General features: G+C 57.7%; 3 protein-coding genes across 3 annotated transcripts; 1 reads left to right on the forward strand and 2 right to left on the reverse strand.

Annotated features, from left to right (window-relative positions):
- Positions 1 to 2,222: 2,222 nt before the first annotated feature.
- Positions 2,223 to 5,216, reverse strand: MUL1 (mitochondrial E3 ubiquitin protein ligase 1). Its single transcript, XM_057385396.1, has 4 exons — positions 5,062 to 5,216; positions 4,875 to 4,962; positions 4,246 to 4,366; positions 2,223 to 3,543 (listed from the first exon to the last, which is right to left on the reverse strand). Exons 1-4 carry the CDS (start codon positions 5,179 to 5,181, stop codon positions 2,823 to 2,825), a joined length of 1,050 nt encoding a protein of 349 aa, XP_057241379.1. The 5' UTR covers positions 5,182 to 5,216; the 3' UTR covers positions 2,223 to 2,822.
- Positions 5,217 to 6,391: 1,175 nt separating this feature from the next.
- FAM43B (family with sequence similarity 43 member B) lies at positions 6,392 to 7,749 on the reverse strand. The gene has a single exon (XM_057385388.1). It carries the CDS (start codon positions 7,501 to 7,503, stop codon positions 6,613 to 6,615), a length of 891 nt encoding a protein of 296 aa, XP_057241371.1. The 5' UTR covers positions 7,504 to 7,749; the 3' UTR covers positions 6,392 to 6,612.
- A 2,405-nt stretch (positions 7,750 to 10,154) lies between these two features.
- Positions 10,155 to 12,653, forward strand: CDA (cytidine deaminase). The gene is made up of 4 exons (XM_057385402.1): positions 10,155 to 10,425; positions 10,713 to 10,824; positions 11,086 to 11,143; positions 11,813 to 12,653. The coding sequence occupies exons 1-4, from the start codon at positions 10,251 to 10,253 to the stop codon at positions 11,924 to 11,926; spliced, it is 459 nt and encodes a 152-aa protein (XP_057241385.1). The 5' UTR covers positions 10,155 to 10,250; the 3' UTR covers positions 11,927 to 12,653.
- The last annotated feature ends 895 nt before the right edge of the window (positions 12,654 to 13,548 follow it).

Raw genomic sequence — 13,548 nt, forward strand, 5'->3', positions numbered from 1 at the left:
GGAGCGGGAGGCGGGACCGGGCGGGGCGGGGCGGGACCGGCTCGGCCCCCGGCACCGGCGGCGGCACCGCCCCGGCGGGCTGATCCCGCACCCCGGGGATCCCCGGGACTGCCCCGCCGCCTGCCCCGCAGCGYCCGCGGGGAGCGCGGAGCATCCTCAAGGAGCCCGGACCTGCCCCGCAGGCTCCCCGCGGAGCACGGAGCTGTCCCGGAGCATCCTCCGGGTGTCCCACGGCATCCCCGGAGATCCCAGAGCTGCCTAACAGACCCCTCCGTGGAGCACGGAGCTGCCCCGTTTCATCCTCAGGATGCCCCAGCCTACCCCTCAGCATCCCTGGGGAGCCCAGAGCTGCCCTACAAGAGCCCTCAGTGAGCTTAGGCAGCCCCACAGCATTTTTGGGGAGCCCAGAGCTGCCCCATAGCTGCATCTGGGGAGCCTAGGCTACCCACAGACACGTCAGGGAGGTCAGAGTTGCCATTCCTGGAAAGCTGGAACTATCCCCACCACAGCCCTGGGGAGCCCAGGGTCTGYTCCCAGGAACAGTGGGCACAGCCCTACACATGCCCTGCACAGCCCAGCAGAAATGAGCCATCTCAAAGCCTCTGACACTCTGTGGGGCACTGCACTGTGGGGAGACAGTCTGGGTGAGCTTGGCTGTGGGGCCCCAGGACCCATCCCTGCACCAGCCTTTCCTGGGGGACTGCAGGAGGACTTGCAGCTCACTGTGAGCTTTCCATGGGGTTTTCCATGMAGCGTTGCCACAGCATGGTGGGTCACTGGGGTTATTGCTGGTAAAGTGGGTGATARGAAGGTTGGGATAACATTTTGGGACAGACCACAGCTATGTTGGGTGCATCCATGGTGCATCTCCTGGAAAGCGGAGCGGGGTTTCAGGAGCAACAAGCAGCAAAAAACCTGTTTGTGCAAGGCTAAAAACCTGTTTGTGCAAAGCTAAGTTCCAGGATTTCTCTGGAATCAGGAGCCTGGCTCATTTTGGGGCCAGGCAGGATTTGGGGCACACGAAGGACAGGGTGCCTGTTGGTGCCAGGGTTGGGGTGTGCTGTCCCGAGGCTGCTCCCATCCCCAAACCCCTYGTTCACTGAAATCCTCAGCTCCCAGAGCTGCACAAGCCCCTCTCCCCTCACCCCCGCCCGCCCCCGAGCTGTCAGCTCCTTACATAAGGTTGCGGCTACGCCCGAGATATCACACGGAAAGCTTGGAAACAGGAGGCGAAGGGTAATGGGGAAGCACAGCCCCTCCAAGGCGTATTTTTAGGCTTTGCCTGATGCTCCATTCCCGGGCAAAACGCCGAGGYTCGAGGCTGTGTCCTGCACTGATCTGAGGGGGATTGACCTCCCCGCTGTCCCCAGTGACAGGACAAAGCTKTTTGTGGGGGTTGGTCCCCCCGGGAGGAGGGACACCTCTTCCAGCAGCTGGGATTCTGTTGTTTCAATCTGTATTCTGGGTTTTCCAGCTGTAGTGTGCTTTTTGAGCCGTGTTCCAGCTCTTCCCTCTGGGATTCTGTTTCGCAGGCTGCCTCCCCTGGCAGGCAGCCACCGCCATCTACAGCTGGCAGGATGTGACCCTTTCCCAGCACTGGGACAACCAGGGACCTGCTCCTCCTCCTCCAAATCCAGCTGTGGATTTGTGCCACGCAGCTAGAATGGCCTTCGGACACTGCCCGGCTGTTCAGGTTAATATTTAATGAGGAAAGAACCCATTTTCTCTGCTAAATTCAGKTTTTTTTAAATGCCAGTTGATAGGAATGTTTCTTTTTAAACATGCCTGGGGGATGTGAACAGCTCTGCCTGCCCACAGGCATCGATGGAGCAGGGGCCTCTCCCCAGTGCCCAGGGGATGCCTCAGTCCCTGGTTTTCAACTGTTCCTACTTGAGGYGCCCTGGTCCCCCAGGAATGTTTCTCTAATTGCCCTCCCCTGCAAATGTTAATTGCAGCAGCACTGTGGGTCCATTAACCCTCTCGGGTGCATAAGGGATTTATGGCAAAATGGGAGTGTCAGGGAAGGGGGTTTTCCCTTTGTCAGTTTGGAGATTTGGTACCACCTGTGTCACAAGGCGACAGTGCTGACTGTCACGTCCAGTGCGAGGGGGGACAGGATCCCCCCTCAGCCAACCTCTGTCACAGCTTGGGGTGATCCAGGCTCACCTCAGGGWGCACAAACCTCATCACCCCCATGGAGTAATCCGACACAGACACGCTTTTCATCCTATTTTATTACTTGACCCCAGTTTTCTACCCCAGCCCAAGCCAAGCACAGCCATGAGCCACAGCATTCTCCCATCCCCATCCTCACGTCCTGGTGTGACAAACCCATTTCAGGGGGGAATCACAGAATTACCCGTGTTCACTCCCCCCAGTACGAGCTCTCCGACAGCCCCTCCTGCTCTGTTGGGCCTTGCAGCCCTCTGACASCATCACAGGAATTCTGCAGCCTCTGAGAATCCTTAATGGATTTTGGTTTTATTTTCCCCATGTTTTTATCAGCTGGGTAAGGGGCTCTGCAACTATGACACAAATGCTGGGAATCCAAACCTTAACAGAAGAGCTTAAAGCTGCATCTCCCTTGAGCACCTTACCCTTTGCAAGCAGTCTTCTCTCCCAAAAAACCTCCAGAGCACAGCGTGAGCCCTGATCAGCTGCACAGTCACCTTTTCAGACTCAGCTCTGCCCCCTTGTTGAAGCACCTGCTTTCTCAAGCTCCCTCCCCTTCCCCAAAATCCACCACCCAGGCAGCAAGGTGACAAAACCCGTTTGCCARTGGCAGCTTTAAATCCAAAATCTCCCTCACAAGAATCAGAAAATTAACTGTTGTACAAGGGGACCACCCTGGTGATGCCCTGCCTGCAGATTGGACACTTTTTGGGCTCGGGAAGAGCCTGATAGCACTCGTGGCAGGAGCAGACGTGGCCACACTCCAGGAAAACRCAGGATTTGGTGCTGCTCAAGCAGACCACGCAGGCGTTTTTGAGGGTCTCCCCACCCTCCGTGTTCATCAGGCGCTCCTGGGCCTGCCGGAATTCCTCCTGCATCTGCCTGAGGTGCTGCCTCTCCCGGTGGTGCCGGTACTGCTTCCGCAGCAGGAAGAACAGGACAGCACAGGTGGCAAAGCCGAAAACCACGGTCAGGATTTTCCAAAACCKGACGCTGGACTCTTGTTTCTGCAGCAAGGACTCAAAATCCAGGGTGCTCAGGTAGTAGGGCATTCCCTGCTTGGGGGGCTGCAGCTTGATGGTAGCGTTGTCCAGGACAAGTTCCCCCACCCCTGTCAGGGCCGTGCCCACCTTCAGCATCTGCTCTGTCTCCTGGATGCCCTTGGGACGCTCCCCGCTGATGTAGTGACCGATGACATCTGTGAAGGACTGCACAGAAGGGTGGAATTTCTCATACACCGTCTCCAGGCTGAGCTCAGCAGCGTCCAGAGGCTTCATCACACGGACGGTGACGCTGGCGCTGTCCTCGGCAGGGACCAGGTCGAARGGGGTGGTGTTGGTTCTCTGGTGGATGATCTTCTCGTAGTCGTTCCTGAGCAGTGAGAAGTGGGGAAGTGAACTGGCTTTCCCTGATGGCAAACACAGCCTGGGGTGACCCTGCTGCTGTGGGGACTGCCCAATGGGACATGCCCTGAGTGGAGTTTCTTTGATGGGAATCTCTGGAGAACAATACTTTTCCCCTCATGGCACTGTCCAGGTGTGTGCACGAGGCCACTCCACCCTCACCTCAGTGCTCCACAAGGAGTGGGGGTTTCCCCCATCCCCACTGAACTCCCCCTCACCCACCTGTGGCAATCCCAGCAGTAACAAACCACCCTGTGACGAGAAGCCACATGTCCCAGTTTGATAAGTGTTATCAAATGTTTATCAAAGAGGGTCTGTTTTAGCAGCCCTGGGACCCTCGTCAGGTGTGGGGATCACCCAAATCCAATTAATTCCTATTCTGAAAGTGGTTTTCTTTTGGAAATGACATCCTCTGGCCACCTCTGTAACAAGGTGGGGCCGATCAGCACCCTGCCCGTGTTGGCTTACTTGATGTGCTCTTCTCCAGCCCCTCTGTGAACTCCAAAAGCCCTAAATCAGCCAACACATCCCATTTTGGCAACTGTCACTGCCGGGGTCACTTTGGGATGCAGTTCTGAGGCACTTGGCCACTCCAACCATGCCTGAGGCCATTTCAGGGTGTCAGACCCACCGAGGGCACCCCGGGTGTTTGCAGGCACCAGGCACGTACCAGAGGTGGGTGGTTCTGTTCCACACCATCTTGTGYTCCTGCAGGGTCAGTCTCTGAACCACCCCCTTGCAGTTCTCCACAAACTGACTGCTCAGGGTCTCCTTCACCGATCGCACCACACCTGAAACAGAAATGCAAGGGGCAGCTGAGGTGCTCATTAAACAAACCRTGCACGAGAGCCTGGAGTGACARGAYCATGGGGAATGGCTTYGTAYTGAGAGGTTTCGAYGGGATATTGGGAGGAAATCCTTCCCTGTGAGGSTGGTGAGCCACATGTTTCTCAGAAGAGCTGTAGCTGCCCCATCCCTGAAAGTGTCCAAGGTCAGGCTGGACAGGGCTTGGAGCAACCTGGGATAGTGGAAGGTGTCCCATGGCAGGGACTGGAACGGAATGAACTTCAAGATTCTCTTTCAAGCAAAATCACTCCAGAATTCTAAGATGGGGGGGTGCAAGGGCTGAGAGCCCGAGTTTTCTGCTGTCAGGAGTCTGTGGCTGCTTGGCGGGCGGGATATGAGTTGATAGGCACAGAATGAGAAGGTGGGGAAGAAGCCCCCAGGTGAGGAGCAGCTGTGGGGGGAGATGTGCTCCCGACCACCCGTTTGGGGCATCGCTTAGTGTCCTGACCCTACCTTCTATGACTGCATAGGGCACGCAGCGTCCGGGCGCCTCCAGCAACAAGGATTGTAGATCCCCGTCCAGCCGGACCTTCCTGGCACCCTGCGGGGAGCAAACAGAGGCCGCGGCTCAGCCGACGCGACCAGGCCGCGGSCCTGGGGCCGGGCCCGTGCACTCCYCCGTCGCACCCCTGGCACCCACCTCGAGCCCGCGGGCCACGCGGGACTTCTGCCGGTAGACGGAGTAGAGCAGGGCGGTGATGGCGCTGCTGGCGGCCAAGAGCGCGGCCTGTACGGCCGATGGCCGCCCGCCGCCCTCCATGGCGGCCGGGCCCGCCGTTACCACGGCAACCGCCCGCTGCGTTGGCGCGCGGTGATGACGTCACGAGCGGCGCTCTGGTAGCTGCAGCGCTGCCATAGAGACGCGGGTCCGCCAAGGCCGGGCGGGGGCGCGGGGACCCCCCAAAGCTTTGTTGGGGTGCGGGGGAGCACAGGATACCCATCCCCACAGGGGCTGCGGAGGGGAGTAGGATCAGATCCCGGCCATACGGGGCTCTACGGGGATAAACTCAATCCTTGGGAGTGGGGGGGGGGGCAGACAGATCGCAGCCCCCCCACCCTTTACCCGCACCTCCACCCTGAGGTGATGGGGAGGACATCAAACTCCAGCCTCACCAGTATCTGAGGGGCGATTAGCCCAAATCTRAGGATCTAAGGATCTTGGCAGCTGGCCCCAAATCCTAAAGGTGCAGGGGGAGCATCCCCTGTTCCCTCCCCCCCACCTTGGGGGTGTGGGGGCAACCCAAATCTCGCCCCCTGCTAATTTTGGGGGGGCAGTGGTCAGACCGAAGCCTGCTCCAAAATCTCCCCAAATCCCAGCCTTATAGCGCTTTGGGGAGTGGGTTACAACCCCTCATTGGGCTGTGGGGCAGCAGCACCATGTGCCCCCCGCCCCCGCTGCCTCAGGACAGCCCCCAGCCCCATTCTGCAGGTCCTTGTCCCCACCCCACACAGGGCCTTGGAGGGTGGCAGTCCCTGCCAGCCCTTTGCTGGGGGGGGGGACACAGCACCCTGCCCCCACCCACCCCACCATCTCCTTACCATTGCTTATTCTGGGAAAACAGCAAAACGGGAAGAAAAAAAAAAACCAAACAATTTTTCGTAAATTATTGATCTTCAGGCCCCTGGTGCTAATTTTGGGGTTGGGGGGGTGCAGGCAAGTTCAGCTCTCCAGTCGGGGTCCAAGGGGCCGAATCCCCATCACAGCTCCCCYGATGTGGGTGGCACAGCCACCCCCMCAGCTCTATATTTAAAAAATCAAGTTGCCATGACTACACGGAGCMGCTCTCCCCAGCCCTCGGTGCCACAGGAAAGCACCATGGACCCTGCAGCCCCCCTCCTCGGCTTCCCTTCCAAGGGGTAAATTCATTATGAACCCCTCAAACTGCCTCRGTGCCGTGCTTAACTCTTCCTCTGTCCTCTGCCAGGGTCCGGCCGAGACACAGGCGCCGTCACACCGCAGAAAACACACATTAATTTTATTATTATGGCCACTGCGGAGGAGGCACGGAGAGCAGGTTCATGTGCGGGGCCGAGGGGAGYGGGGGTCCCTGGGGTGCAAACCCACCCTCACCATGGGTCTTCCTGCAAAAGGAGCCGCTGTCTTGTCCAGATTGATYCCCGAGGAGGGTCCAACAGCGGCCSGGGGTGCACGGCGGGCACCTCATGGCTACCACATGGTGACCACGGGCTCTCAGCAGATGGTGGCCCGGGGCCCGCGCAGGCTGCAGCCCCTCATGTCGCTGGCCAGCCGCAGCACTGCCGCTCGCCCGGCATCCCCCAAGGTTGCCCCGCTGCCGAAAGCCTCGTCCTCCTCCTCCTCCAGGATGGAGCTGAGCCTCGGGGCGCAGCGGGCGCGCTCGGCCGGCGGGCGGTAGGGACACTTGGCGTTGAGCAGCCTGCGCAGCGGCACCAAGGGCACGATGGCATCGCCCAGGAGCTGCTGCTGGACGTGGCGGAAATCGCTCTGTCTCTTGAGGCGCTTGAACTCGTTGAAGGCGGAGGCCGAGGTCTGATAGAGGAGCAGGGCCATGGCCCGCGCCTTGTCGGCTTTGGACACCAGCACGGCGTGGCAGCGCAGCACCACCGCCTTGTTCTTCACCTGGTGCCGGTACACCCAGGCGAACACCTTGGGGTGCCGGCGGTCGGCGGCGCAGTAGGTGATGCGGTGCAGCAGGTACGCGTGGCCCGGCCGGCGGGCTCCCTTCTCGCAGGGCGTCATGCGGATGCCGTGGGGACCCAGCGTCAGCTTCATCTTGGCCCCGCCGGCGCCCGCCTCGCTCTTGGCCCAGATCTTGCCCACCGCCTCCTCGGTGCAGCCGTCGCCCTTGGCGTGCAGGGTGACGGCGTTGCCCAGGTACCGCACCGTGTACGTCGGGTCCTCCTTGTTGAGCTCCACTTTCTGGCGCTTCCCGCGGAACACGCTGCCCAGGCGCTCCAGCGGGCACTCGGGCAGCAGGTCCGGGCAGGAGCGGAGGAAGCCGGCCAGCAGCGCCGCGTAGCTCAGCCCCGGCCCCAGGCTCTTGCCTTTGCACTTACGTTCATTTTCCACCAGCACGAACTTGCTCCGGCGCCAGGGCAGCATCTCGGCTCCGCTCCGCTAATCCCAGCCTCGCTCGCCCAGCAGCGGCACCCCCCGCCCCAAGCCCCGGAGCCGGTTCGGGGGGTGTCCCCGCAATCCCCCCGCGCAGGGGGTGAAGCCCCTACCCCGGCAGGGGGGACGCGGCCGCCGTGTCCGAGCTCGTCTGCCCACGGGAGGATGCGGAGCCCGAGAGCCGCCGCGTTCCGGGTGCCGCCTGCGCCTGATGCTGCGGGAGCGGCGGCGGCGGCTGCGGGGACGCGGCTCTCCGTGGGCTGCTCCACCTCCCCGAGCACGCGGGGAGCCGCCGGTGAGCGGCCCCCGCCGGCTCCGTGCGCGCTCGCTCCGTGCTCCGGCAGAGATAAGGGGAGAAATCGAGCCCCCATGCAGCAGCCAAACCCCCCGCGCAAAAGCCCACCGGCGGCAGGGGAAATTCCCTGATTTCCCATTGAAGGGGGGGGATGATTTTGGGAGGGTCAGATGATGGCTTCTGACACTGCAACGACAAATCAGTGACAGATTTGTCGTTTTTCCACCCAAATCGGTACATTGCACAAGTGTGTGCACCAGGATTTGCAGATCGTGCAGATTTGCTGGCGTTTTTTTCCTCCAAACCTCCCATTTGCTCCTGTCATTTCCAAGCCAGTCAAACCCCCTTGCTGCTCCTCTCCTTTTGGGCTGAGCTGGCTTTTAACCTGTTGCTTTTATCTCTGGCCACGGCCCCAGGACAGCTTCCCTCCAGGAGAAATGGAATGTCATTTTCCCGTGGTGCAGCCCGGGGGTGATTTTTGGGGAGCACTGTGAGATTCCAGCCCTGCAGTGGTGTCTGAGGCTGCTCAGGATTCAGCGCCGTTGGCTCAAATCCTGATTTCCACTTTTTTTTTTTTTTTTTTTTTTTTTTTTTTTAACCATCTGGACATAAAGCAGGGAGACCCCCGGGCTTGGGGATGCTCTGTTTGCCTTGGCATTGAAAATGGAGAGGAGAGAGGGATAAAATAACACCATTTGCCCCCACTTTTAGTCCATTAGGGAAGAAAACCAGAGTGGGGTGTTGCAGGGAGCAGGAAGCCATTTCCCAGCAGCTTCCCAGATTTTCTACGGTTTGAGTGAAGCAAATASAGCCTTAAAATAGCAGCTTCACAGGCAGACAGCACCAGCCTCACTCTCTCACTGCCGCGGCCTCGACAGCCTCATAGATTTTTGCAGCCAAAATAATAAAAAATGCATGAATTTGTCTGTTTTTCAGCTTTTCTGCTGCAAATGTGGGCTATRTGGTTTGCTCCTGGTGCAAGGATGGTTTTGGGGAGATGGCAATAAGGGAATTAGTGCAAATGAGGAAGGTTTCTATCCATGCCAGCCTCTGTCTTTCATAATTTCTATTTTTGTCCTCATTGACAGAGGTGAGGACTGTATTTAGTTGTTCGGTGTTCATGTTGAGAGGGCAGGTTTAAACCTGCCCTGAAAGCTTCTTTATTTACAGATCCCACATTATTTGGGGATGAGGAGGGGAGGAAGGGAGGGAAGGTCCCTCTACACTGGTCTGATCCCACCGTGCCACCCACAAGTTTTCCTTTTTCCTCYCAGATTTTGAGGGGCAAAGGAGACTCTGCACCACATTTTATAAAGGGGAAAAGAACCTGGATTTGCACTTTGAAAGCTGAAAGAAAGGGTTGTGGACTGGTTCAGGGCTGCCAATGTTTCATTTCACTCACTGCCCTGGCAAGCAGGGAGCTGTCATCACTGGGTTCCAGAGTGAATGAGCATCCACCCAATGTGTGGGAGGTGGGTTTCCCAGTTATCCCTTGGATAATACCAATCTCAGCATCCCAGCTTTGGTTTCTTAGGGTGCCTGTGGTGGTTTCACTGCCCCATGCTCTGTTCCAGCTCCCAGAGTTTCTGCCCCATCAGAAGCTGCTGCCACTTTGGATGCCGGTTCCCAGCCTATTGTGGCTCCTCAGCAGTGACCCAGCACCAAGATTTGCTGGCAAAACCAGCAGGTAAGGTCAAAACCCTCCCAAAATCCAACAAACCAGACAGAAGTCCCAGTGTTAAATCCCTGGGCGTTGTGACACCTATTCTTGCATTAAGAAAATGGGGCAGGAAGCTCCTTGGGCAAGGGGAAATATAGAGAAATCTTTAATTAAAAAGCAATTTGATGATCACCTGGGAGCTCTTTACCTTGTGTGGGCTGATTCCCATGGAAGCCCCAGCCAAACTGAATTTGGRCTCCAGGATGAGGGCATCCCAAATTGGGCTTTTGACCACCTGTGTCATCAGCCAGCTTTTCCTGCTGCCTGTGGTTAGAAAACCTGGGAAAATGGGATACATGCAGATATTATTTTTTCTGCTTTCAATCAAATTAATTTCTTTCTTTTGATCTCACTGATCAGGAGCTGTTGTTCCTCCCCCCCCCCGGAATGATTTAATGACATTTTCCTCTGGAGCCACACAACCAGTTCTAAACTGAGGAGGAAAAAACCTCTGGGACAGCGGTGGAAAACTTCTCTGCCGGGACAGAGGAAGGAGGAAGTAAATAACAAAACTAGGAGAAATTGGAAGAAGTGAGAGAGCAGGCGGGGAGAGGACGAGGGAATCTCCGGGCGCGATGCTTTGGGGGCCAGGGCTGCCCCAGGGGATGCTCCCCGGGGTTCGCCTGCGTTCCGGGGCGTTATCCCGGCGTCCCGGCCAGCCTATTTTCCAGGCGAGGAAATATTTAACCGCGGCGTCAGCGGGCAGGGCAGACGGGCGCAGGAATGGAGGAAGGCGGGCAGCGGCCGGTCCCTGCTGTCCCTCGGGGCCAGCCCCAGGGTGACCATCTCCAGCTCCTGCTGCGCCGCAGCCGGGAGGCCAAAAACTGYGCCTATTGCCCCTACAGCCGCTTCCCGGTGGGAGCCGCGCTGCTCACCGCGGGCGGGGAGATCTTCTCCGGTAAGATGGGGACCTGAACCCCCTCCTCCCCGGGGATTTTGGAGAGCCCCCAGCAAGGCTTGGGTAATGTACGAGGATGCAGCAGGGTCGGGTCATCCCGGGGTGCTGGTGTTGCGTGTCCTCCCCCGCTGCCTCTTGGCAGCCGCCATCCCGGAGCGAGCCAAAGATCACAGCGGATGGGAAAATAAATAGGGGAAGCAGGGGAAATGGCTTTTCTTTGTCAGTTCCCTAAGAAAAAAATGAGCTGGTGGGGTTTGGGGTGGTTGATGCCGGGGTCTTCCCTGCAGGGTGCAACGTGGAGAACGCCTGCCACAGCCTGGGGGTGTGCGCCGAGCGCACTGCCATCCAGAAAGCCATCTCCGAGGGGCACACCAGCTTCAAGGCCATGGCCATCGCCAGGTGAGGGTGCTCCAAGAGCTGGAACGGTGAGGGACGGGATGGGGACCAGCAGGAGAACCCCCGGTGCTCCTCCGGGGCAGTTCCTGCTGCAGCAGCCCCAGCTTTTGGGGAGGGAAAGAAAGTTTTTGTACGTCATTTTTGGAGGAATTGGAGGGCAAATCTGTTGTGGCTCTGTATTTATTGGGGCGTGAAGGATCTTCTGCAGGTGTTGCCCCCTCCTCTGACCTCAGGACTGAGCTCTGTGCCCTTCTCCTTTGGCAGTGACATGGGGGACCACTTCATCACGCCCTGCGGCGCCTGCAGACAAGTGATGAGAGAGGTGACAGCTCGTGTGGGGCTCYGTGGCTCATTCCCTGACCCCAGACTCCATCCCCTGACCCCAGGCATCTCCCCTTAAAACACCTGGAGGTACCAAGGAGGGTGCAACCCCATCCTCAGCCCCACAGTTGGCTCCAGGCTCCTCAAATTGCATTATGTGCTGGGCAGGAGGCAGTGCCACCCTGGATGGGTGTTCAGTGGGAATCCCTTAGCTCACCCTCCTCAGGGGGGTTTGTTCCTCCAGGTGCAGGGTTTGGCCCTCGAGTTGTTGCTCTGGCTCTGGCCCTGAAAATGTGGGTTTTTCTGCAAAAGCTGAGCTTCCCACAGATCCTGTCCCACTCTGGTCTCCCTCCTCCCAGAGGAATCCTGGCATCCACAGCCCGTTTTTGGTCGTTAATWTTTAATGGTCATGAGGCTCAGCTGGAGGTTCAGCAGGTTCTGGGGCATCTGGGCTCACCCTGGTGGGCTAAAACCACAAGATCTGAGCCCAAAATATTCTCTGGGGGAGGTGATGCTGACAAGCCAACCCAAAATACATACAATAGAGGGGGATGCTCCCTGTGAACCTGAAAAAAAGGATTATGTGAGTAATTTGGGGAAGAAATGCAGGTTCTACTCCCTTTTCGTTCTTCTCTCTCATCAAGCTCTTCTTCCTCCTCCTCTTCTCCAGTTTGGCACAGACTGGGATGTCTACCTGACCAAAGCAGATGGCACCTACATTGTCAAGAGGCTGGAGGACCTGCTGCCACTCTCCTTTGGCCCTGAGGACCTGAAGAAGGTCTGAAGGGTGTTGCCACCACCAGCCTTTGCCCTCAGGCACAGGGGACAATGGTTTTCCCCAATTTCCTCAGCCTGTAAGCAACTTTTTGGGAACAATGTGATGGGAAATGTGTTTATACTGTTAAGGTGCCCGTTCCTCTGGCTYGTCTTCTGATTCAGTGTTGATTCACAGACTCTGGCTCCACCTTGCCCCGAAGAAACAGCAAAAGCAAATCATATAAATTCCCTGTTATTAGTGAAAAAAAGCGTCCAGACATCCCTGTAGGCAAGGGTGGAGTTAACAGACAGAGTTGAAGCATGGCTYGAGTTTGGGCTTGGTACAGAAACCACTCCTGAATAATGCAAAATCACRAAAACATTGCTTAGGAAAGTCCTGGATCCTTCAGCTCCAAAGAGAAGTGAAATCAAAAAGGAAAAGTCCATCAGCTCCAGAAGTAATTAGTGAGCCAATCCAGATTAGGTGTATTGCTGGAACAGGATGGTTATCACACTCAGTGTGTCCTTTGCTCATTTCTCCCCAGCTTGTTTTCCTTACTTATATTCTGTTTGTGAAGTGAACAAGGAATTTTTGAGGACTTCTGGAGGKTTTTGTGCCTCCAGGGTACTGCCATTTGCTGATCTTTATATTGATTTATAATACAATGATAAATGAATTCATTTCATTTCCCAACCAGCGCTGGGTTGAGCACTTCTGCCATGCCCAAATGAAATAAAAGCAGTTCTGGTTTACTTYCTGGAGTTGCAGCAAGTGATGAAACACAGGGAGTGGGATCCTGGGGCTGTGCCGCAGCCCAGGCAGGGCTGGGGGTGCTGGATGTGCCATGGGAACCTGATGAGGTTCAGCAAAGCTGAGTGCAGGGTGCTGCATCCTCAGCACCCATCCTGGCGGAGGAGGGAGAACACTGGTGCTGGGAAGAACTTGGAGATGCTGGCGGATGAGAGGCTGGRTGTGCCCCAGCCGTGGGCTGATCCCACAGCATGGGCAGCAGGGGAGGGAGGGATTCTGGCACAGGGTGCCCAGAGAAGCTGTGGCTGCCCCATCCCTGGCAGTGCCCAAGGCCAGGCTGGATGGGGCTTGGAGCACCCTGGGATAGTGGAAGGTGCCCCTGCCGTAGCAGGGGTGGGACCAGAGCGGGTCTGAGGTGCTTTCCAGCCCAAACCGGTCTGTGATTCTGGGATCTGATGATTCCACACACTGRGCTGTGCCCTGGCTGCTCCCAGGGCAGTGCTGTGCTCCATGCCAAGGTGCTCCCAGCTGTGTCCTCCATGCCCTGCRTTGCACAAGGCTTTACCTTGGCTGCACCCTGCTCTGTGCCCTGTTCTGTGTCCTGCTCTGTGACCCACACCATGCCCTGCTCCATGTCCCCTTCCATGTGCCACTCCATGTCCCGTTCCATACCCCACTCAGTGCCCCACTCCGTGCCCTATTCCATGCCTCACTCCAGGCCTGCTCTATGCTCCATTCCATGCCCCACTCCATACCCTGCTCCCTGCCAGTCTCCATGCCCCATTCCATCACCACTTGTACGCTTCACTCCGTGCCCCGCTCTGTGCCTCGCTCCGTGCCCCATGCCCTGCCCCACTCTACGTTCCATTCCCCTCCCATCCCATCTCTCCAGCCCCCTC

The sequence above is a fragment of the Malurus melanocephalus genome, unplaced genomic scaffold (assembly GCF_030028575.1).
Source record: "Malurus melanocephalus ecotype Western Australia unplaced genomic scaffold, MMel_1.1 scaffold_822, whole genome shotgun sequence".
Taxonomy (NCBI): Eukaryota; Metazoa; Chordata; class Aves; order Passeriformes; family Maluridae; genus Malurus; species Malurus melanocephalus.